Consider the following 23766-nt stretch of genomic DNA (forward strand, 5'->3'; position numbering starts at 1 on the left):
TAACAACAAATGTCTCAACACGTTATCACTAGTGTGTGGCAATCAGGAGAATGAGGTACGGACAAATAATGCTAAACACGAAATACAGGTGTGTGTGCTTATGCGTACGTTCGCAAAACGGAAACTAAACAGGTTTTGAAAGACAATAACGTACTGTTCCTACCTTCCGGTTCCGGATTCCTTCAGCACTCCTTACTAAGCGAAGCAGACGCTTATCTGGTCAGCACTACGAGGAATATTACCTCCCGCCTTTTGCTGACCGATAATGTCTGCTGAAATTACCTAGTGCAGATATGTGAAGAGCGGGCGAGTCCCCAATTGACAAAGCCTAATATATATCCTATATTAAACACTCTAAAAGGTTAATGAACACAGTACGCAATTGGCGTATGGAATACCGTAAGAGTACGCACGTAGCGTAACAAACGCTTAGCCGTGGACGAGACGCACGAGCAGCACGTTCGCTCACGGCTTAAAACGTAAAGGCAAGCACGCTAATAGGCTGCCGGTTACCGTAATGATACGCTATCAGCGTAGCGGACGCTCGAGACCACGAGGAGATCACGAGCGGCGCTGACGCTCACAGAGTTAAACCTTTGTGCAGTGATAAGGTGTAAATGCAACACAGTGTAACCTTGTTAGTTAGAAAGCTGTATGAGCGATTCTTACGCTCTGAGAACCCTTTAGCAATATAATAAACACTCAAATACCGGTCTAAGGGTCTAACACCTTTTAAGGGAATGAATGAACGTTCAATCGCAAAAGAATACACAATACAAGTTATACACTACCAAACTAACATAAAATACCTAACCGAGTTACTACACGTTAAAATACAACAAAGACACAATTACATTTAAGGGGGAAGGAGAGAGAGAATGGCTTACAACAAAATAGGAGATAAATATGGTTGCAGAGAACTTACGCACAAGGGGAACAATCGCAAGCGCCTTTCTGGATATCCAGCTCCCGATTATCAGTGATGAGAACCGTTGAGAAGAGTAGAGAGCTGGCCCAGGTCGGCTTGTCTTTATATACACTTACACACAGTACAGTACAATGGTCCCTACATTCTTATTGTTCATTGGACACAGGAATCCGTCTCCGCATTATAACAAAAGGTCATAGGTTGGTTCATACAGGTGGGCTGTGACTATTTCAAACTGCTCAGGTGGGAGGTAAACTGGGTTTCCCGCCGCATGGGTAATAAAGTGCAAATATAGTAAATGTCCATAAACTTCTTATGTCCATAACTATACGCACGAGCGAGTAATCCGCATCAAACCAACACCGGAATATTGCTAATTATATTCTCTTCCGATGGATACTAAACACCACTGTGTAACCCCTGTCTGACCCTTCGTATCAAACAAAGAGGAATCTCTCTGTCCCCGAACATGATATATTAACTAAACTTTCAGATTCTATCAAAGGGACCATAATCTACAAAATACATTATATGACTAAATTATGTTACGATTGAGTCGCCCGCTAGACGCACACAAACTCTACCGTAAATGCGCATACCGTGCGCCTGCGAGTGCACGCGACCGCGAGTATACGCACGCACGGGAGAGCTCATGCTCGTGCAGCGGGCACACGCATGAGGTGCATATATGGCAATGTGCAGTGTGATATTTTTCTGACTTTGACAGTACTGTTTTTAATTATTTCTCATATCATATCTCTGCAACTGCCGATGTACCATCAGAACTGTGTTCAATAAACAAACATTCATTTTATCCTTGTTGTCGTGGTCACACCTTCGGGCGCTGGTGGAACAAGTCATCTGTATGTCTAGGAGTCCTATTCTATCGCCCAGATTTACATTCACACCAGCCCCTACAACTGAGGCTGTTTCAGGTCAACACCAGCCCTCAGTTGTGACAGTAATCACTGACCTAATGAATCCGGCCGGAGACCAAGACCAAGCAACCAGGCCAATGCAAGAACTGGCAGCCCGACTTGAACATCAGGAGGCTGCACAAGGCCATGTTATCCGCTGTCTTCAGGATCTCTCCTCTCGGCTGGATGGAATCCAAACGACCCTCCGTGACTCCGGGGCGTCTGGTGTACCGATGGCAGTACCTACAGTGGTAACCCCACCCACCATACCCGCTTCTGTTCCACATCTTCATTTACCGACTCCAGCTAAATTTGACGGGTCCCCAAAAGCCTGCAGGGGATTCCTCAATCAGTGCGAAATTCATTTCGAGCTACAGCCTGGCAGTTTTCCAACCGATCGCACAAAGGTTACCTACATTATTTCCCTTCTCAGTGGCTCCGCCCTGGATTGGGCATCACCGTTATGGGAGAGATCTGATATTTTGCTGTCTTCCTATACGGACTTTGTGGCAACATTCAGGCGTATCTTTGACGAGCCAGGTCGTGTAACTTCTGCCTCTTCTGAGATTCTCCATTTACGCCAGGGGACACGAACTGTCGGACAGTATCTTATACAGTTCCAGATTTTAGCATCAGAACTGGCATAGAACGATGATGCCTTGTATGCAGCTTTCTGGCATGGCCTATCTGAGCGTATCAAGGACGAATTGGCTACCAGGGACTTGCCTCCAAAGTTGAATGAACTTATATCTCTGTGTACCAAAGTCGATCTACGGTTTCAAGAAAGGGCAATTGAGCGAGGGAGGTCATCATTTCCCAAGTCTACTCCTCCTGCTCATCAACCATCTCCGCCCAAGGACAAACCCATGCAGATAGGTCCTTCTCGTCTATCTCCGGCAGAGCGTAGAAGATGTCTCTCTGAGCATCTCTGTCTCTATTGTGCTGCACCATCTCACGTTATCAATGCCTGTCCCAAGTGTCCGGGAAACTTCAAGTCCTAGCACACCAAGGAGAGGGTCGGCTAGGAGCAATGCATTCCTCTACATCTTGAAGTGATTGTAATCTCCCAGTTTCGCTCCAAGTGGCTCAGCGCACTAGGAACATTATTGCTTTGTTAGACTCGGGAGCGGCTGGGAATTTTATGACTGAGGAATATGTCAAGCGGTGATCTATACCCACCGAGAGACTTTTGTCTTCCATATCTTTGACTGCCGTGCATGGCAGCAAGATTTCTGATGCAGTCATTTCTTTCAAGACTCTACCAGTTTGTCTGAAAGTAGGAGTTCTTCATTCAGAATTAATTTCTTTTTTGGTGATTCCAAAGGCCACTCATCCGGTGGTTCTGGGCCTCCCATTGCTTCGTTTGCATAACCCTCAGATTGATTGGAGGACGACCCATATCCTGGCGTGGGGTCCGTCCTGCTCCAAGACCTGCCTTTCCAAACTACTCCCTGTATGTTCTTCATCCTCCAAGTCTTCTGATGTTCCACCTCTTCAGTATCAAGACTATACTGATGTGTTCAGTAAAGCTTCTGCCGATATCCTTCCCCCACATAGGGAGTGGGATTGTCCTATTGACCTCATGCCAGGAAAGGTTCTACCTCGAGGCCGAACGTATCCGTTGTCTGTACCAGAGACTCATTCCATGGAGGAATATATTAAAGAGAACTTGGCAAAGGGTTTCATCTGACCAGCTGGCGCAGGTTTCTTCTTCGTTAAGAAGAAAGACGGTGACCTGCGGCCATGCATCGATTATAGAGGTTTGAACGACATCACTGTAAAAAAACGGTCGCCCCTGCCTCTGATTATCAAACTCTTTGATCGGGTTAGCAGAGCAACCATCTTCACGAAATTAGATTTGAGGGGTGCCTATAACCTCATTCGGATCCGGAAGGGTGACGAGTGGAACTCGCATTTAACACCCGTGACGGACATTATGAGTACCTCGTCATGCCTTTCGGACTCAGTAACGCTCCAGCTGTTTTCCAATACTTCGTGAACGAGATCTTTAGAGATATCCTCTATCGTCGTGTCGTGGTGTACCTCGATGACATCCTAATTTTTGCCAACGATCTGGAGGAACATCGCTTTTGGGTGAAAGAAGTATGTCTCATCTTCGTGCCAATCATCTTTATTGTAAGTTGGAAAACTGCGTCTTTGAAGTCAAGTCCATTCCGTTTCTAGGCTACATTGTGTCCGGTTCCGGACTAGAGATGGACCCTGAGAAACTACAAGCTATCCAGGATTGGCCAATACCTACAACCCTCAAGGGTGTTCAGAGATTTTTAGGATTCGCCAATTATTACAGAAAATTTATTCAAGACTTTTCCACCATTGTGGCGCCTATCACTGCCTTTACCAAAAAGGGTGCTAATCCCTCCGAGTGGTCCAAAGAAGCTGTTCAAGCCTTCCATCTATTAAAGCAAAGGTTCATCTCAGCTCCAGTGTTGAAACAGCCAGATACCAACTCGCCGTTCACCCTTGAGGTGGATGCCTCCTCCGTTGGAGTGGGCGCGGTCCTGTCTCAAAGAGCCAAAGATTGACCATCCTTGCGGCTTCTGCTCCTGGAAGTTTTCCCCTGCTGAGCGCAATTACGCCATTGGCGATCAGGAATTGTTGGCTATCAAGCTCGCTCTGGAAGAGTGGAGGTATTTGCTAGAAGGAGCTTCCCATACCATCACGATTCTTACAGACCACAAAAATCTCCTGTATTTGGAAGGTGCACAATGTCTCAACCCCCATCAGGCCAGATGGGCACTTTTTTTTCTAGGTTCGACTTTAAACTCCAGTTCTGTCCAGGGTCACAGAATCGCAAGGCTGATGCCCTTTCCCGCTCCTGGGAGCAAGAAAATTAGTCTGAGTCTACGGACAAGCATCCTATCATCAATCCAGTGGAATTCTCCATGGTAAGGATGGACTTTATGCCCCCATCAGGGAAAAGTTTTGTAAAGCCGGCTCTAAGGAAGAAGCTCATGCATTGGGCACATGCTTCCCGTTTTACCGGACATGCGGGCATCCAGAAAACCCTTGAATTCATCTCCAGGTCCTACTGGTGGCCGACCCTGAAGTAGGACGTTACTGAGTTTATTGCTTCCTGCCCAAAAAGTGCTCAACATAAAGTGCCTCGCCAGTCACCCGCTGGGCAACTGGTTCCGTTATCTGTTTCTCATCGTCCGTGGACCCGTTTGTCAATGGACTTTATTACGGACCTTCCTATATGTAACAAGTTTAATACCATCTGGGTGGTAGTTGACCGGTTCACCAAGATGGCTCATTTCATTCCTCTTACCGGACTTCCGTCAGCTTCCAAGTTGGCTCAAGTGTTTATTCAGGAGATCTTCAGACTGCATGGTCTCCCCGAGGAGATCATTTCTGATAGAGTACAATTCATAGCCAAGTTTTGGCGAAGCTTATGTTTGGCCCTCCAAGTCAAATTAAAATTCTCCACAGCATATCACCCCCAGACTAATGGTCAAACTGAAAGGGTGAATCAGGACTTGGAGGCCTTCCTCCGAATTTATGTATCCTCCTCCCAAGATGACTGGGTTCAACTTCTTCCCTGGGCCGAGTTCTGCCATAACAACCAATACCCCTCATCATCCTCTTCTACGCCATTCTTAACCAACTATGGATTTCACCCTAAAGTTCCAGAATTTCAACCGCTTCCAGCAACTTCAGTGCCAACAGCTGATATCACTCTTCGTCAGTTTTCAAATAACTGGAAGAATGTCCGAGCGGCTCTACTCAAGGCATCTTTTAGATATAAGAAGTTTGCAGATAAGAAGCGTAGGGCAATTTCTGCCCTTAAAGTGGGTGATCGTGTTTGGCTATCTATGAGGAATTTGAGGTTGAGTTCCAAGCATGAAATTTGCTCCTCGATATATTGGCCCTTTTAGAATTGAACAAATCATCAACCCAGTGGCTTACAAACTTCAGCTACCTCCATTTTTGAAAATTCCCAGGAAGTTTCACACTTCCCTTCTGAAACCGCTGATCCTGAATCGGTTCCATTCAGCACTTCCTTCGGCTCCTAAAGTCCAGGTGTTGAGTATGAGTATGAAGTCGCCAAGATTCTGGATTCACGCTTCCGTTATGGTCAACTTCAATACCTGATCGATTGGAAGGACTATGGCCCTGAGGAACGCTCCTGGACCAATGCTTTAGATGTCCATGCTCCTACATTGGTTCGGAATTTCCATTCCAAGTTCCCTCAGAAGTCAAAGAAGTGTCCTGGGGCCACTCCTAAAGGGGGGGTGCTGTCACGATCTGGGTTACAGGACACCATTATTTACCTTTCAGGTGTCTCCTGAGGCTGGCTCAGCATTCCAGGGCCAGGTCTCAATCATGCTGCTAAACATCCTTACTTCATATCTCCTCTCTGCCAGTCCACAGACGCTGTCACAAGGAACTCTTATAAGTGGAATGGCGTTTCTAGCCCATCGCGGCCTCCACCGCCATTACTGCACTCTCAGCACTTGGACGGCTCTGCATAGCATCTCCTGTCAGCCGCGGCCTCCGCCGCCATTGCTGCGCTCTCAGCGCTTGGATGGATCTGTGTGACGTCCCCTGTCAGCTGCGGCCTTTGCCGCTATTCAAAGCACTAACAGGTCTGTGCGGTGCCTCTCGCCCACTGTGGCCTCTGCCGCCGGCTCTGTAGGTTTGCTGTGCAGCTTGGCGTCCACTGTTCCCTGCGGCGGCCGCCGCCATTACTGCAAAATCTCCATATGGGATTACAAACCAGGTTTCCCTCCAAAGACCAGTATGGGCGCAGCCATGTTGGTTCTGATCACATGACGCTATTTCCACCAATCTACAGCATCGCTGAGCTCTGCCTGATTACTGATCCAATCAATGCACTACTGAGGGTATAAAAGGACTGATCCTGAACCAGGAAGTTGTCAGTGCTTTGGTTGTCATTACCAGTGTATCCTGTCTCTGCTCTCTGTGGTTGTTCCAGGTATTCCAGCTCCTGTGTCTTCAGTTCTTCAGAGACCCGCACCAATCAACACACATTGCCTTCTGCTATTGGCAGTGCTCTAAAACACCGGATTCCAGCATCTGGCTCCCAGCGGTGTTCAAGCTTCCGTCATCGGTTTCCTTAATATCTTCAGTGCTCAAGTCATCTGTTCTCCAAATTCATTGATCTCTAGCGTCACCAGTGTAATTCAACTCCTCTGCTAACACTGGTTCATCTGCACTTCATCCACAGTTCTTTGTTACCGGTTCCATCCGGCAAAACCGGCAGTCTACGTGTACTACTCACTCTACAGCACGTTCAGCCTCTGTACAACATCTGAATAAACAAAAGAAGAGACAACAAGGAACTCGCACCTTAGCTGCCGCCCAGTATTGAACTTACAAGAGCACAACTCCTTCACATAACATACAGAATACAAAATAAAGTAATACAAAGGCGCTGCTTAACACTATATTCTGTCCTTAATTTTCTTATCCTAAAGATTCTTCCAGTAGGCAGAATTCTTCTTTCAACCAGATCATCCTCAGATAATACAACTCTCCAAAATACGATTCGCACCTTTCAACTGACCTCCTTAGATAGAGTATGTGCAACAAAAGGTTTCTTTTTGTTCCCCACACAGTATTTATATCAAAGCCGGACAGCCACTTGTCTTGGCCCTTGTAGTGAACACTCACCACATAGAGGTTCCCTATGTGCACAGAAAGGTTTCTTTCACTTCCTCTTCATTCCAGACAGCAATCACTCCCCCGTCGCAATGTGGGTAAAAAATATGTTTTGACGGATATCCACAAGTAAAAATATTTATTATAGATTACATAGGTATATCCAAAAAAACAATTAAAATATGTAAAAACATAAAAACAAACATAAAAAATACCCAAATAGGCTTTTGGTTTGCTCCACTGTACACCCACAGGTATAAAGCACCACGTTTACCTCTTATTCGGCAAACCTCTATATATCATAGAGTGCTGGTTCTTACAGGGATAGTGTAGAAAAAATGTGGAGATTTCCAAATTACCTAGGGTATAGAAACACCAACGCGTTTCAGATTTAATATCCTTCCTCAGGGTGTACTTTGGAGCAAACCAGATCGGCCATTTATACCCCCTGGTCCCTCTCTGTAGCTATTCCAACCAATCATGATACATCAGTTTTAAAAAACCTTTTAAGAATTGTTCTATAGCTTTCTTTACCCACATATCCTCTAGTTAAGGCTTTCTCAACCAGTGTGCAGTGGCACACTAGTGTGACGCGACCAGTTGGAAGGTGTGCCGCGGAGCCAGAGCAACTTCCTGCACCTGCAGAGTGAACTGTTGGCCCGGGCTCTTCTTAAAGGATTAGTCGTGCTCCGGCCGTGACCTATGCCTTGAAGACACGGCGGTATGATATCATAGGTCACGGCCACCGCATCTCACCAGCCAGCCCACCCGCCTGCATACGCATCTTCCAGTTCCTGCCTGCATACACTGCTTTCCTTGCCCACCCACATCCACACCTGCCCGCCCGCCCCCTGCTCAGTATTTGCAGCACTCCACTATGAACAATCCCCGCCACTGAGAGACAGGAAGGAGGACAGCTGACCGGTAGGGGCTAATATTTGTTACTTTATTTCTCCTGTGGGGAACAATAGGATTTATGTGGGGAGAATAAGGATTTATGGGGGTAACAATGTGAATAATTCATGTGGGGAGCAACATGATTTATGTGGGGAGCAATGTAATTAATTTAAGTGGGGAGCAATAGGATTTATATATTGAGCAACATGATTTATGTGGGGAGCAATGGGATTGTTTTTTCTGTGTAGGCCAAGGTATGTGTGGACCTTTTTTTACTGTGAGGGCTAATGTGTGTGTTTTGTTTATTTCTGTGGGGAACGGATGGTGTGCCTTGGCAATTTTAAAATATTGTTTGGTGTGCCGCGAGCAAAAAAAGGTTGAAAATCACTGCTCTAGTTACTTCCATTTTAATTTAATTAGAGTATTAAAACATAATAATATCCGGAAAACATCATATATAATAACTTTCATAACTTAATTGGCTACACAGAAAATATGCACAGGATTTAGGGATTAGCCATTCTTCTATAATGTTAATTTTGTTTGGAACGTGCCAATCCTGGATTTCCCCCGTGTCTGTCTTTGCTTTAGTCCAGCCTATGATCACTTCCTCCGTGATTAACCATCATGCATCGGGTTTTCAATCAACTTTATTAGGATGTACACGTTTCCCTCTATGTTTCCGTATATTATTCTCAAGTGCGGGTCCCGATCACATGTTTCCTGTCATTGGACCGCATAACCGGAAGTCCGGGTCACGTGGTTCCGGTATTTGGAACGCATAGCGGGGATTCTCGTTTCTCTCAATAGAATACATCCGGACCTTTTTGTTTTGGCCGTAGTTATGGAAACGGGATCATGCAAAAAAGCAAAAAAATCAAACATTAGTGGTACAGTTGGTAAATACAGTAATTTTCACAATGACACACCATTTTATATATATACATCTTCGAGATGTCATTTATAGACTAAAATTAGTGTACTATTTTTCAACAAAAAGCTTTTTGCTATAAAAACCATTTCATCTCGAAATCTGCAGTGAGTCCCTTTGGTTCTAGGGTCCTCAGTTCATAAATGATCCGCATCTCTATTCTTGCCAATCTGGCTTCCCCATCATTAGTTCTCCAATTGGATATTACAGACTTTATCCCACAAAAACTTGCCAAGTGTTTAATATCACATTTATGCGTCTTTTTAAAATGCAGTGATAAGTTGTGGGTTTCCATGCCCTTCCTTATATTTCGGACATGCTTAGCCATCCTAGTTTTTAACGTACGAGTGGTGCGTCCCACATATTGTGCACCACAAGTGCATTCAAGCAGGTATACACAATTTTTGGTATTGCATGTCATGAAATCCTTAATCTTATAGACTTTACCAGTTTGACTGGATCTATACTGAGTGAGTTTACTTTGTTTGCTTGTACACGTGCGGCACATAATGCAAGTACCACTTCTGTAAAAGCCCTTGGAGACATTCCTGGTAAGCATCTTAGGTGCCGTAACCACATTCCTCACAACATTTTCTTTAATATTACGTGCCTTTCTATATACGAATCTAGGGGTTTCAGATATAAATTCTTTTAAAGATGGATCCTTGCTTAATATAATAATATCGATTATTCTGACCACTATTCACCATTGCAGATTGTACTATTTCCCCATCATAATGATGGGGAAATAGTACAATCTGCAATGGTGAATAGTGGTCAGAATAATCGACTAGATATGCTTACAAAGGGATCCAATAAGGAAACAATAAGTAGATCCAATATTCCATTCATTACTGGCTATAATAGCCAGTATAGACAAATAGAACAAATTATTAAACGACACTGGTCCATATTAAGCAAGGATCCATCTTTAAAAGAATTTATATCTGAAACCCTATTTGGGTATTTTTTGTGTTTGTTTTTATGTTTTTACATATTTTAATTGTTTTTTTTGGATATACCTATGTAATCTATAATAAATATTTTTACCTGTGGATATCTGTCAAAACATCTTTTTTACCCACATTGTGACGGGGGAGTGATTGCAGTCTGGAATGAAGAGGAAGTGAAAGAAACCTTTCTGTGCACATAGGGAACCTCTATGAGGTGAGTGTTCACTACAAGGGCCAAGACAAGTGGCTGTCCGGCTTTGATATAAATACTGTGTGGGGAACAAAAAGAAACCTTTTGATGCACATACTCTATCTAAGGAGGTCAGTTGAAAAGTGCGAATCGTATTTTGGAGAGTTGTATTATCTGAGGATGATCTGGTTGAAAGAAGAATTCTGCCTATTGGAGAAATCTTTAGGATAAGAAAATTAAGGACAGAATATAGTGTTAAGCAGCGCCTTTGTATTACTTTATTTTGTATTCTGTCTGTACAACATCTGCTGACCAGTTCCAGCTTTCATCTACCATACAGCACCTAGGTGATGGTAAAAGGACTCTCCATCTCCTAATCTCCCAAGCTAGCCTTGTGTGGATACCACACCTAAGAGAATACTAACTTTTGCTGTTTCTTGTGGAACTGTGTACTGTTTTTAATTATTTCTCATATCATATCTCTGCAACTGCCGATGTACCATCAGAACTGTGTTCAATAAACAAACATTCATTTTATCCTTGTTGTCGTGGTCACACCTTTGGGCACTGGTGGAACAAGTCATCTGTATGTCTAGGAGTCCAATTCTACCGCCCAGATTTACATTCATACCAGCCCCTACAACTGAGGCTGTTTCAGGTCAACACCAGCCCTCAGTTGTGACACACATGGAATGGATTCCTCTGGGGAAGATACATACTCTGCACCACAAGACACAGAGTCCCTGAACATGGTAATGTGAGAAATATGTACACACACACACACACACACACACACACACACACACACACACACACACACAAATGTCAGACACAGTTTCCCCCAAGTACCTTCAGAGACACACAGAGTTAATGGAGCCAGCACCCACACAGCGCCCCAGTAGGCAGTTATATAATAAAAGCCTGGCACTGACTGTGCAACCTTAATAGACTACACAGTGTAAAATTGTGAATAACACTCTCTCCCCCCTTCTATAACCCCTGCACAGGATAGCTGGAGTTATGTGGAGGGTCAGCGCTCCCTGTCAGCGTCTTTCTGTGTGTGACCTGCAGGGAGAAAATGGCGCTGGTGAGCTGCTGGATCCGCTCTGAGGAGAAGCTCCGCCCCTGTTATGGTGCCTCTTCCTGCACTTTAAGATTATACTGGCTTGAGGTAAAACACATTGCTAGCAGTAGAATACCTTCCCTGACATCCCAGATGACCAGTTTTAAGGGTATCGTGCTGGCCCAGGGTGCCCCTCACAGCGCCGCACAGCAGTGCCTCTGAGCCCTACGGAGCGCAGCTACAGTGCTGCGCTCCCACCCTGATACCGCCATTCTCACTGGTTAACCGCTTGTCTGGTCACCGGCAACCTACTCACCACTGACGTCTTCTGGCTCTGTCAGGGGGTGGCGGCAGTGCTGCGGGAGTGAGCTGTCGCCTCAGGGGCTTGCAATCCTCACCCTCAGGAGCTCAGTGTCCTGTCAGCGGAGATAGTGGCCATTAACCTCAGAGGGTTGGATCCTACTCCCCCCTAAGTCCCATGAAGCAAGGAGGCTGTTGCCAGCAGCCTCCCTGTGCCATACTCTTAAAAAAAAAACAATAAAACTAAAAGAACTCCTAGGAGCTTCCCTAGCTGTGACCGACTCCACCGGGCACATTTTCTAAACTGAGTCTGGTAGGAGGGGCATAGAGGGAGGAGCCAGCCCACACTTTTAAACTCTCAAAGTGCCCATGGCTTCCAAGGGACCCGTCTATACCTCATGGTACTAATGTGGACCCCAGCATCCTCTAGGATGAAAGAGAAATATATATATATATATATATATATATATATATGTGTGTGTGTCTGTGTGTGTGTGTGTGTGTGGCGTTGCCTTCCTGTGTCTTCCTCTTTGATAATGACTTCATCAGGGGTATAAATCCAAGTGAACATGAATCTCGTGAGAGAAAATTGTGGAAATGAATTGTTCTTCTGGTGATAATAGAAGATGTTCAGAACCAACGGTAAAAGACACATATTCTCTTGGGATCTGAAGAGAATTCAGATGATAAAAAATGGCATCACAGTGTGCCATAGATTTTTTTTTTGTGTGAAAAATAACAGTTTTTATGGGGTACAAAAAGGAAAAAGAAGGGATGAATAGTACATCATACATCTTAATATAGAGGTTAAAAAAAAAAAAAAAGGGAGGGTACAGGAGGGGAGGGGGGTAGGGAACATCAAGTGGATTCAGAGTGCATGTACTCATAGACACTGGGAAGAAGTCAAAAAAGATATTTAAGGGGAAAGGGGACAGATTACACCTGGTAGGTATACTTGTTATATTAGAAATCATGAATCCCTCGATGCGTCGAGTACCGATATGTACCAAATAATGACACAAAAGGAAACTTAAATTTCAGCACAGTAGGCAGAGGGTGTTAAAGAGAAAAAGAGAGGAGGCGGGGATGTATAGAGGACCAATGTTTGGTGAAGGATTCCCAGTAGGTAGGCATTTCAACTCATTGTTCACTAACCGGTTGTTTAATTAAACTACAATGTGGATGGTCGGTTGAGGATGGGATTTGAAAGTAACGGGATCCCTCCCCAACAGTAACATACTGATGCCACATGGTCCAACTCCTCCTGGGGGAGGTGGTGTTGTTAGGGTGGGGGATATAGTCAGTCTCCATGAGGAAATGGTGATGCGTTTTATAAATAACTTTTAGCAGGGCAGGGGGTGTAGGTTGTTTCCAGAGCTGGGCCAAGGTAGTGCGAGCAGCAATCAAAATGTGACCTAAGACATATCTGCTGGGGAGGGGACAGAAGAGGGGACTATGTGCAATAATGCCAGGGTTGGATCCGGGGTAAGGTGAGTATTAAGAACTCTATTGATCAAGTCAAAGACTTCAGACCAGTATTTAATAATTTGCGGGCAGGACCAAAATATGTGGAAAATATGCCCTACGGACCCGCATAGTCTCCAACATTTGTTGCTACAAGAGGGCCAAAATCTGTGCAATCGGTCAGGGGTCAAATATAGTCTGTGGATTAGTTTTATATGCATCTCGGTGTGATTCAGGCATTGGGACATGGAGTGGGATACTAAAAAAACATTTCTCCATTCAGTCGGGGACAGCGTTCTGCCTAAATCTGATTCCCATTTTAATTGTGAGTTAGATTTAGAGGGGGAAACAGGAGTAATCAATAGTTTGTACCAGAACGTGATATCACCCCTAGATTTATTTAAGGAGAGACGAGAGAAAAGCATTTGTGAGGTAGCGTCTGGTGACAGCAAGGCATGGGGAATCGATCTCCACCAATGTGTAACTTGCAAATAGTGAAACATTTCTGAAGTGGGTCGGGAGAACTTCAATTGGAGAGCTGGGAAGGGCAACAGAAAAAATCCGTCAAGCAGATCACCTAGGCATGAAACACCTGCTTGTTTCCATTTAGAGAGATTTAGATGGGGTATCATCATTGTGAGTGTAGTGACGGACATCCGAGTAATTCAACAGGTGGGGGATTTTAAAGTGGTGGATAATTTGTCCCAGGTTTTCAGCACAGCTTGTGTGGATGGGAGCAGGTGTGGGAGGGCAGGTCGGAGCGTCTTAGGGATACGAAATAGATCTGCAAGGGGTAGTGAGTGAGCTCGAGTCTGTTCAAGTTCTACCCAACCTATCTGAGCATTGGCATTAAAATAATATTTAAGGGAAGCCAAAAGAGAGGCTTCTTGATATAGGAAGATGTTAGGCAGACATAGGCCTCCTAAAGCCCTTGGTAGAACCAGTTTGGAATGTGCTAACGAGGGAGGTTTTGAAGACCATACATATCTAGACATTATAGAGGAACAGGATCGTACGGAATAGGTACATTAGTTTGGGTAGAAGAGACATTTTGAATGCGGCCATACGGCCTAGCCAGGAGACCTCATATGACACCCAGGAGTTCGTTAGGGCCTCAAGTGTCTCTATTAGAGGGGAAAAATTGGAAGCGAAGACATCAGGAGTGTGGGTCGGGATGTTAACACCAAGGTATTTTATCATATGTTTCTGCCAATTATATGGGAAAGAGGATTGGAGAGCAGGCAAGGAGTGGGATCTTAAGTGGGGTGTGGGATGAGTCTCACCATGCCTTGGTGCTGCGGTGGACTAGCTGATATGTCAGATCTGGTCCAGGGCTGGAATGGATCCATTCTTGAAAAAGGTGTACATCACCGAAACGCGTTGTTTGGACATTGTGCATGAGCCTGCTGGAGACAAAGGAGGTGGAGATTCCTGGGATAGTCTGGAAAGCCCTCTGCGGTGGTGCCGAGCCTTCCAACCTGGGACCAGATCTGACATATCAGCCAGCCCACCGCAGCACCAAGGCATGGTGAGACTCATCCCACACCCCACTTAAGATCACTTCCAGCATGGTGTAACAGTCAGTTATATGTCAATATTTGCATGGAACCTAGCTTATGGTTCTTAAGAACTTTGCACATGCATTTTTTTATATTGTTTTTATTGTAATTCATATGAATAAAACATGTTTTTTAATTAAAACTTGTGTGAGAAATCCAATAGTTATTCTCAACGCCTTTAGTGTGTCTACCTCTCATTGGGGGTCATTCCAAGTTGTTCGCTCGTTGCCGATTTTCGCTATGCTGCGATTTGTTGCTAAATGCGCATGCGCAAGGCACGCAGGGCGCATGCACTTAGTTATTTAACGAAACACTTAGTAGATTTGCTGGGAGCTTTTCAGTCACACTGCTGATCGGTGAATGAGTGACAGGAAATGGGCGTTTCTGGGTGGTAACTGAGCGTTTTCCGGGAGTGTGCTAAAAAATGCAGGCATGTCAGGGAAAAACGCAGGAGTGTCTGGAGAAACGGGGGAGTGGCTGGCCGAACGCAGGGTGTGTTTGTGACGTCAAACCAGGAACTAAACGGACTGAGCTGATCGCAATCTGTGAGTAGGTCTGGAGCTACTCAGAAACTGCAAAGAATTATTTATTAGCAGTTCTGCTAATCTTTCGTTCGCTATTCTGCTAAGCTAAGATACACTCCCAGAGGGCGGCGGCCTAGCGTGTGCAATGCTGCTAAAAGCAGCTAGCGAGCGAACAACTCGGAATTGGCCATTGTTCAGTTTCTGTTTAAGGGAAACATTGTGCTCGTTTACAAGACACAAAAAGGCTGCAAGGAAATTCCTAACTACACAGTAATAGGTGTGTATATAATATATATATATACTTTTAAATCCAATCAGTCTCATAATCAGCAATCCTAGATGAAATCTGGGATATCATTCTCTTAATAGAAGCCACCCACTGGGGTTCAGATTCAGAAGGCTGAGACAGTACATTGCATTCTTGTGTACATGAAATAGACTCTTCTGGAGAAGATACATACTCTGCAGTATAAGACACAGAGTCCCTAGACATAGTAATGTGATATATAACATACACACACACACACACACACACACACACATACACACACACACACACACACACACACACACACAGGAAAATGTCAGACACAGTTTCCCCCAAGTACCTTCTGAGAGCCACAGAGTTAATGGAGCCAGCACCCACACAGCGCCCCAGTAGGCAGTTATATGATAAATGCCTGGCACTGACTGAGTAGCCTTAATAGACTACACAGTACACTAATGTTATTAAACACTCTCCCCCCTTGTATAACCCCCTGGTACCACACAGGATAGCTGGAGTTATGTAGAGGGTCAGCGCTCCCTGTCAGCGTCTCTGTGGTGTGAACTGCAGGGAGAAAATGGCACTGGTGAGTGCTGGATCCACTCTGAGTAGAAGCTCTGCCCCCTAAAATGGCGCGTCTTCCCGCACTTCTAGAGATTATACTGGCCTGAGGTAATGGTTGCTAGCAGCAGTACAGTGTCCCTGATAGCTTCTGTGACAAGTGTAAGGGTATTGCGCTGGCCCAGGGCGCCCCTCACAGCGCCGCACACTGTACCTCTGAGCCCTCCGGAGCCCTGTATCAGTGCTGCGCTCCCACCCTGATGCTGCCATTCTCACCGGCTCCCAGCTTGTCGGGGCGCCAGCGTCCTACTCATTACCGACGTCTTCTGGCTCTGTTATAGGGTGGCGGCAGTGCTGCGGGAGCGAGTGGTCGCCTCGAGGGCTTGCGATCAACACCCTCAGGAGCTCAGTGTCCTGTCAGCATAGATAGGGGCCATTAACCTCAGAGGGTTGGATCCTACTCCCCCCCTAAGTCCCACAAAGCAGGGAGGCTGTTGCCAGCAGCCTCCCTGTGCCTAACTCTTTAATAAAATAATAAATCTAAAAGAACTCCTAGGAGCTCCCCTAGCTGTGACCGGCTCCAACGGGCACATTTTCTAAACTGGGTCTGGTAAGAGGGGCATAGAGGGAGGAGCCAGCCCACACTATTAAACTCTTAAAATGCCCATGGCTTCTAAGGGATCCATCTATACCCCATGGTACTAACGTGGACCCCAGCATCCTCTAGGATGTAAGAGAAAGCGGATATAGGGCCTAATTCAGTAAGGATAGCACATTGTGCTAATTAGCAGAATTTGCTATACTTTACCTAGCATGCTGGGGGCCGCCCATCGCTGGGCAAGGCCGCCCAGCACGCTGACTGCCGCCTCCCCCCACTTCAACAAGCAGAAATTGCCATCATATCGCAATTTCTGCTTGTTAGCAGAAGCAGAGGACGGCTCCTGCCGGCGCAGCATAGCTGCACCCGCAGGTGTCCCGCCAGCACGTTCTTGAATGCGGCGGCTGCGTGTGATGTCACGCAGAAACCGTGATCATGCCCCCGTTCGGCCGGCTCTGTCACCCGTACGTGCTGCACCACTCGTCTCTTCACTGGAAACAGAGCGTCGCCCGCCCCCCCCCCCCCCCCGACTGCCTCTGCCTGATTGATAGACAGAGACGATTGCATTTTCTGCGACCCCCTGCCGATCGTAAAAATTACGGTTGGATCCCGATTTGCGATCCAACCTGAATCAGGCCCATAATATTCAGTTGTAACTAATGAAAACAAGTTTCACAATGTACCTGCCCTGACTGGGGGAATTGCAGCCTCTGGATTATTAAGGTTTACACTAAATTAATTTATATTAGCAGCAATTACTGATTATGCGCCCAACATCTTGCACCATGTCGGTTATCAAAACCATGGATTTCAGAAGAATCAATATTTTAAGTTTTGGGGGTAGATTTAACGAGTGATTTTCTTGTTCTCACTCGTTACGAGATAAATAAGTATATAAAACAAGTATATAATAAAACAATATTCCAAGTGAGGTGTCAAATTAAAATTGTCCACAATTGAAACGTCCGTTATGTGCGTAGACATCACACATAAGGGACGGCAAAGCTCCACGTCGGAATTTACACGAAGAACTCTCAGAGTTTCTGAAACATAGATCAGACAAGGGCGCCCCCTAGTGCAGCAACAAGAGAGAGCATCAATTGTGCAAAGTATACAAAAATTCATCTGAACCAAAAATATAAGAAGATTGAGTTTCACTGATATCCAAAATGACCCCCAAAGTATTACCAATAACAGGCATTTCTGCCATAACATAAATTCAATGAAATATAACAAGAACACATAGTGTAATCCTGCTTACAAATATACTACTAAAGTCCTACAATATTGCATGTACAATGAATATAAAGCTGGATACCTTATCTGAACTGATAACAGCTAACCAGTGGATAACATCCAATGCGTTTCACCACGACGGAGCTATGTCCTGTCACTCAGACACATTTTGTTAGGATCTGGAAGAAGCGCAGTTCCGCAGCTCCTGGTGAGGATAGTTCTAGCGGCTGTAATCAGTCTCCTGGCCACGGCCACAGGATTGATAAGCAAGGCTGCAGATAAGAAATAATATGGAAATTATTACATTATCAATTGGGGCCTATGGATTAGTATGTTGCAGACTGTAGAGTAATGATTTGGAATTGAGAAGAATTTACCATGAGACATACCAACCCACTGTCACTATTACATCCAAAAGTCCCAATCTTTGACTGGACAGGGGGTGGTGCTTATGGGGTAGTGGGTGGGGCTTCATTGGAAAGTTTGTAGAAATATTGTGTCAGCTAGTCATCAGTAAAAGTCATGATAATACAGATACTCAGTAGCTGGTTTTCTCCATGCCAGTAAGAAATATGGCCGCCTGACTGCAGTGAGTGATGCGGGCAAGTCAGCCATTTTGTCTATGGACAGGTATAGGAGCCCAGTGCACAGCAGCATCAGTGGCAGTTGACAGTTGAAGCTCTGGTGGCTGATACTATAGTCTTGCCTTGGAAGAGCGAGCTAGTGTGCTTTGGCAGCTAGTGTTCTACTTCCAGCGTTTATCTTGTTGTTCAGAGCACAATAAAATCTGTGATTTTCCTGAATATTTTTTTATTTTATTTTTTCTATTTGGTGGATTTATTGAACATCTGGAGATGAGCAGGAGAACGGAGCTGAGACGGCTCCTGGAGGATCAGAGGAGATGGAGCCGTCACGGAGATCATGGTAAGTGAGATTTTGGGGCAGTGATTTCAATCTAAGGGGCAGATTTATCAAAGATTGGAAAGAAATGAAGTACCAAGCGATCAGCTTCCAACTGTCATTAAAATTACAGGAGCTGAGTGGCTGGTACTTTATCTCTCCCCACATTACCTTTCTCCAAGCTGTGATAAATCTCCGCTATGTCCTCTCAGCCTGTGTGGCATGTGGGTGGCAGTTGGAGATGTGGCCCCCATACACCAGCAATAAATTAGGGCAATTTGGCAATTTGCAGATGATTGTGTAAACAAAATGTACAATATATGGGGATCACAGATCGCAGATTCTGACCAGTGAATGGTAAATCAGGTTTTAAATATGTTGAATTTTACAGATCAATTAAAGCTGTATATTGCTAGTGTATGGTAACAATTGGGGAATTTTTAACCACTTATCTGACGACTTTTCTTTTTAAAACCATTCATAACATTGATTTTCTTTATATTTTTATTAATATAATAGAAGAAGTATTTTTTTAAATATTATATTATGCACATCTGCAGAGAGGACCTCCTTGTCACAAACTGGGGTACACAGTGGGGTGGCGCGGTAATGTAATCTGGCCATGCCAGTTAAGTGGTTAAATTGGATTGAGGGGGGGAATACTACTGAATTTGTGAATATTTCTTTTGTAGTTTTATAATTGATGATGTACTGTATGGGGGCCTTAGCTGCACATAGGGGGTCATTCCGACCCGATTGCTCGCTGCAGTTTATCACAGCGCAGCGATCGGGTCGGAACTGCACATGCGCCGGCGCCTCAGTGCGCCTGCGCATGGCAGTCGTCGGTGTCCAGAGATCGCCTCTGAGACAGAGGCGGTCGCTGGGTGGGAGGGGGCTGAACGGCGGCGTTAAGCCGCTGTTTAGTAGGCACGGTCCGGCCAATGCAGGCGTGGCCGGACCGTTGGGGGTGCGTGGCCCGGCGGCTGCGTGATGTATCACACGGCTGCTGCGGCCAGCGGCAGCGAGACACAACTCCCGGCCAGCCGCAAAAGTTGCACTGGCCGGGAGTTACTCCACAGATACAAAGGCATTGCCTCTGTGCGATGCTTTTGTATTTGTGCGGGGGGCCGGCACTGACATGCGGGGCGGACTAGCCCTGTGCTGGGCTTCCCCCCGCATGTCTGAGTTTACGATCGTAGCTGTGCTAAATTTAGCACAGCTACGATCAACTCGGAATGACCCCCATTATCTCTATTGCCTGCCTCACACATATATTATATATATATATATATACACACACACACAGTATATATATATATATATATATATATATATATATATATTTATTAGTGATGAGCGGTTTCGGTTTTACTCGGTTCTCAAACGGCATCTTATTGGCTCACGGATGTCACGTGTTTTGGATAGCCAATAAGATGCCGTTTTGAGAACCGAGTAAAACCGAGTAAAACCGAATCCGCTCATTACTAATATATATATATATATATATATATATAAACCATCTGACCCATTATGGGTACTGTTCAGTAATAACACAATGGTGCTGTGGATTTGGAATCACACATAACACAAGGCTGATTTAGGATCTATTGAGCTACCATCTCTATTCAGTTGCTGGACCAATAGGAGGGTGACGCAGTCTGATAACAATGCAATGTGCTCTGTGCATCAAAATGAACTGGCAATGGGGTGTGATAGATAGTGAAATAAGAAGATCATGGACGGGTGTGAGTGGTGCCGTATTAAACTCTGTGGAGGCCCCTAGGTAGCCGAAATCTCAGAGCCTCCCTCGGAAACTATCTCAATATATTTTTAATTTTACCAACCAACAGTCTACGATCTGGAAACTGTAATGTGAATCTGAGGTCTATGGTTTATGTACTTTACAGAGTATGGGAGATATGTGGGTCAGGTTGGAGGAATTACATGCATGAGCTGGTTGGAAAGTTTGGGGTGGAAAGAGGAGTGTGAGCAGATAGTGGGGAGTGTACGGGGTCCAAGGTTGGGTGAGATGTCACCAGCAGCCATGAGAAGGTGCAGGGTGAGATAGAGGACATGCCCGGATGAATTGTGGGTGTGAGGTGTTTCTGCTTATGTAGGCCTGAGAGTGCGCTGGCGCAGGGAACAAGGCAGGTCATGGGTGCAGACTAGCGAGGAGGGACGCAGTGATGGGGAACTAATGCAGAGGGGGAAATAGGAGCTGACAGCTGAGCTCTGGGTCCAGCAGCTGAACAGAGAAGTAACATGGTGTCTCCGAGTTCACAAAATCACCAAGTCATTGTATTATGTAAGGGGTTTCTCATACTCACCCCTCAGGACCGCTGACAGGTCACGTGCTGCAGACCCCCTTGCTGGGGTACAGGTGGGCTCATCACTCGCTGTATCTGTCACATTTCAAAAGTTGCAGCGCATTCATTCCTGACTGACACAATCTAGGGAGACACAGGAGGTCTGGAAAACATGGCCTGTGAGGGTTCCTGAGGACCAAGTATAAAAAACACCGACCTGATCCATTACAGCTCAGTCCTCATCATTTTTCAATGTAAAGACTAGTTCAGTTTTTTTAGATGTTTTCCCATTCCGCTACTCACTTATGTTCCTTACAGGCTAGGCTAGACTCTCCCACAGCCCTCACACACTTATTCCCATCCCTTTATTACCCTACTCCCACCTATTCTACCCCCACTAATGCACCCTCACATCTAGCTCAATATCCACTCTGAGCCGCACTCGTTCCTCTGGTGCCTTCTCATTTATTCCCCCTCTGACCACTCATAGATATTATAGAGGCTCCTTGGGATACTTATAGTGGAACTGTCTGAGAATCACAGGGTTCTGGTCAGCGACTGATCGTCTGAATGTTATAGGCCCTACACATTGGCCGATCCGCCGCCGAGCTGCCTGACGGCGGATACGGACGACGGGCGACCCGGCGGCGGGGGGGCAGTGACGGGGGGAGTGAAGTTTCTTCACTCCCCCCGTCACGCAGCTCCATTGAAGTGCAGGCAAATATGGACAAGATCGTCCATATTGGCCTGCATGCACAGCCGACGGGGGACCAGCGATGAAGGAGCCTCCACACTGAAAGATTTGAACGAGTTCTCGTTCATTTATGAACAAGATCGTTCATATCTTTAACACAAATCGGCATGTGTGTAGGGCCCTTTACACTCACTGGTATTACCATTCCCTACTCCGCTGCAGACACACACAGCAGTACTCACTCATGCAGCTAAATGCAGCTAATTGTACTGCTGCTGCTCTTTAGAAACATCCAGCGCTGCCTCCCTTCTCTGCTCTACTCAACCCTATTTGGAAAATCTACACCTGGAATACATTTCTAGCGTCCTGCCTGATCACCCCAGCCAGTTGGGCACCTTGTATTTGTCACAATGAGGCCTCCTCCACTATATCCCCTGCTTAGATCTGATATTTTATCACTTAATGATTTGTCATGCCAGCACTCCCCCTTCCTCCTCCCTTCCTGCCTGCACCCCTACCAACACTCTCTTCTTTCTCCCCCTCCTCCTTTTTACCTCTCATTTCCCCTCTTGTCGCTTTTCTTGTCTCCCTATATCGCTTCTGTTTAGTGCAGCTCCCCTCAGGCCTTCTGTTCTACCTGCAATATTCTGTGTCTTATCTTACCGGAACACCTAGAGATCCATTCTCCCAATGAGAGCGGCTCCTTATTGGTTCCTTTCTTGCTTAATGCTGTAATATTGCTCTTAATGGAAATTTCACTTACAAAAAATAACTATAATAAATGAAACAACTCTTATTCTGACAGTCTCTTACAGTGTAACACTATCAATGATATACCAAAATGTTTACTGTAACTCAAGTTATTGATCGGCAATTGATTGGTACATGTTATCGATACGTAATTGTTATGGCTACTATATAAGGTATATCTTTTCAGATGATTCATCCCAGACCGTATTTGAGGAGAGACTGCGGTCTGAGCGCCAAAGAGGTGAAAGAAGATCTCGTCAGGACACCCAGGAACACCTGTCAAGAGCAGGAACATCCGCTCGTCTACAGAGACCTCAGAGGGAGCAGAGACACCGAAGCCGTTCTCCTCTTCCTGCTCCTGAGATGGCACCAACAGACGGACCAAGTCCAGATCCTCTCCCTGGTCCAAGTCATCTACAGCCAACGTCTCAGCAGCCAGCGGAGAATAGGCAGAATCTCTCGGACATGGTGCACGAGATCGTCATGCAGATGAGGACAGCCGCTGAGGAAGCTGACAATGAGCAGAATATCCCGGCCATTTTGGAAGAGATCATGGAACAGAACAGGCCAGCTGTGGTGGAAGAGATGCACAGGCAGAATGTCCAGTCCTTGCAGTTAAAGATCAGATTTTTCCAATCTACCATCACTGCTGGGGATGAAGCGACACAGTCATGTGCTATCTGTCTAATGGAGTACCATGATGGGGAGCGAGTGTCTACCCTGCCCTGCAGCCACAAGTACCATCCAAGCTGCATCTTACAGTGGTTTGCAACACATTCCAGCTGTCCCCTGTGCCGCGGAGAGTGCATCCCAGGGCAAATTGAGTGTTGGATCTCCTGAATACGGCAAGAGGAAGATCTAAATCACCACCTTCTCTAGATTCCATACCACCTCCTCCACTCTGTCCAGTCTCGTCAGCCAACTGCTTTCTCTCCTCTACTCCTACCACCCTCCTGCGGTCTAAAGGGTCCTACACACTGGGCGATAGCACTAAACGATATGAATGTTCTTGTTCATTAATAAATGAGAACTCGTTCATATCATTCAGTGTGGAGGCACCAACGATGAATGAGGCGTGGCCCCACGC

General features: G+C 45.6%; 1 protein-coding gene across 1 annotated transcript in view; it reads left to right on the plus strand.

The window, feature by feature from the left end:
* Window positions 1-18706: 18706 nt before the first annotated feature.
* IRAK1 (interleukin 1 receptor associated kinase 1) overlaps window positions 18707-23766 on the plus strand; it is a 195004-nt gene continuing 189944 nt past the window's right edge. Inside the window, exon 1 of the mRNA XM_063936388.1 lies at window positions 18707-18953. Within this exon, the coding sequence (XP_063792458.1) occupies window positions 18884-18953 (70 nt within the window). The 5' untranslated portion in view covers window positions 18707-18883. The remainder of the gene's footprint in view (window positions 18954-23766) is intronic.

The sequence above is a fragment of the Pseudophryne corroboree genome, chromosome 8 (assembly GCF_028390025.1).
Source record: "Pseudophryne corroboree isolate aPseCor3 chromosome 8, aPseCor3.hap2, whole genome shotgun sequence".
NCBI lineage: Eukaryota > Metazoa > Chordata > Amphibia > Anura > Myobatrachidae > Pseudophryne > Pseudophryne corroboree.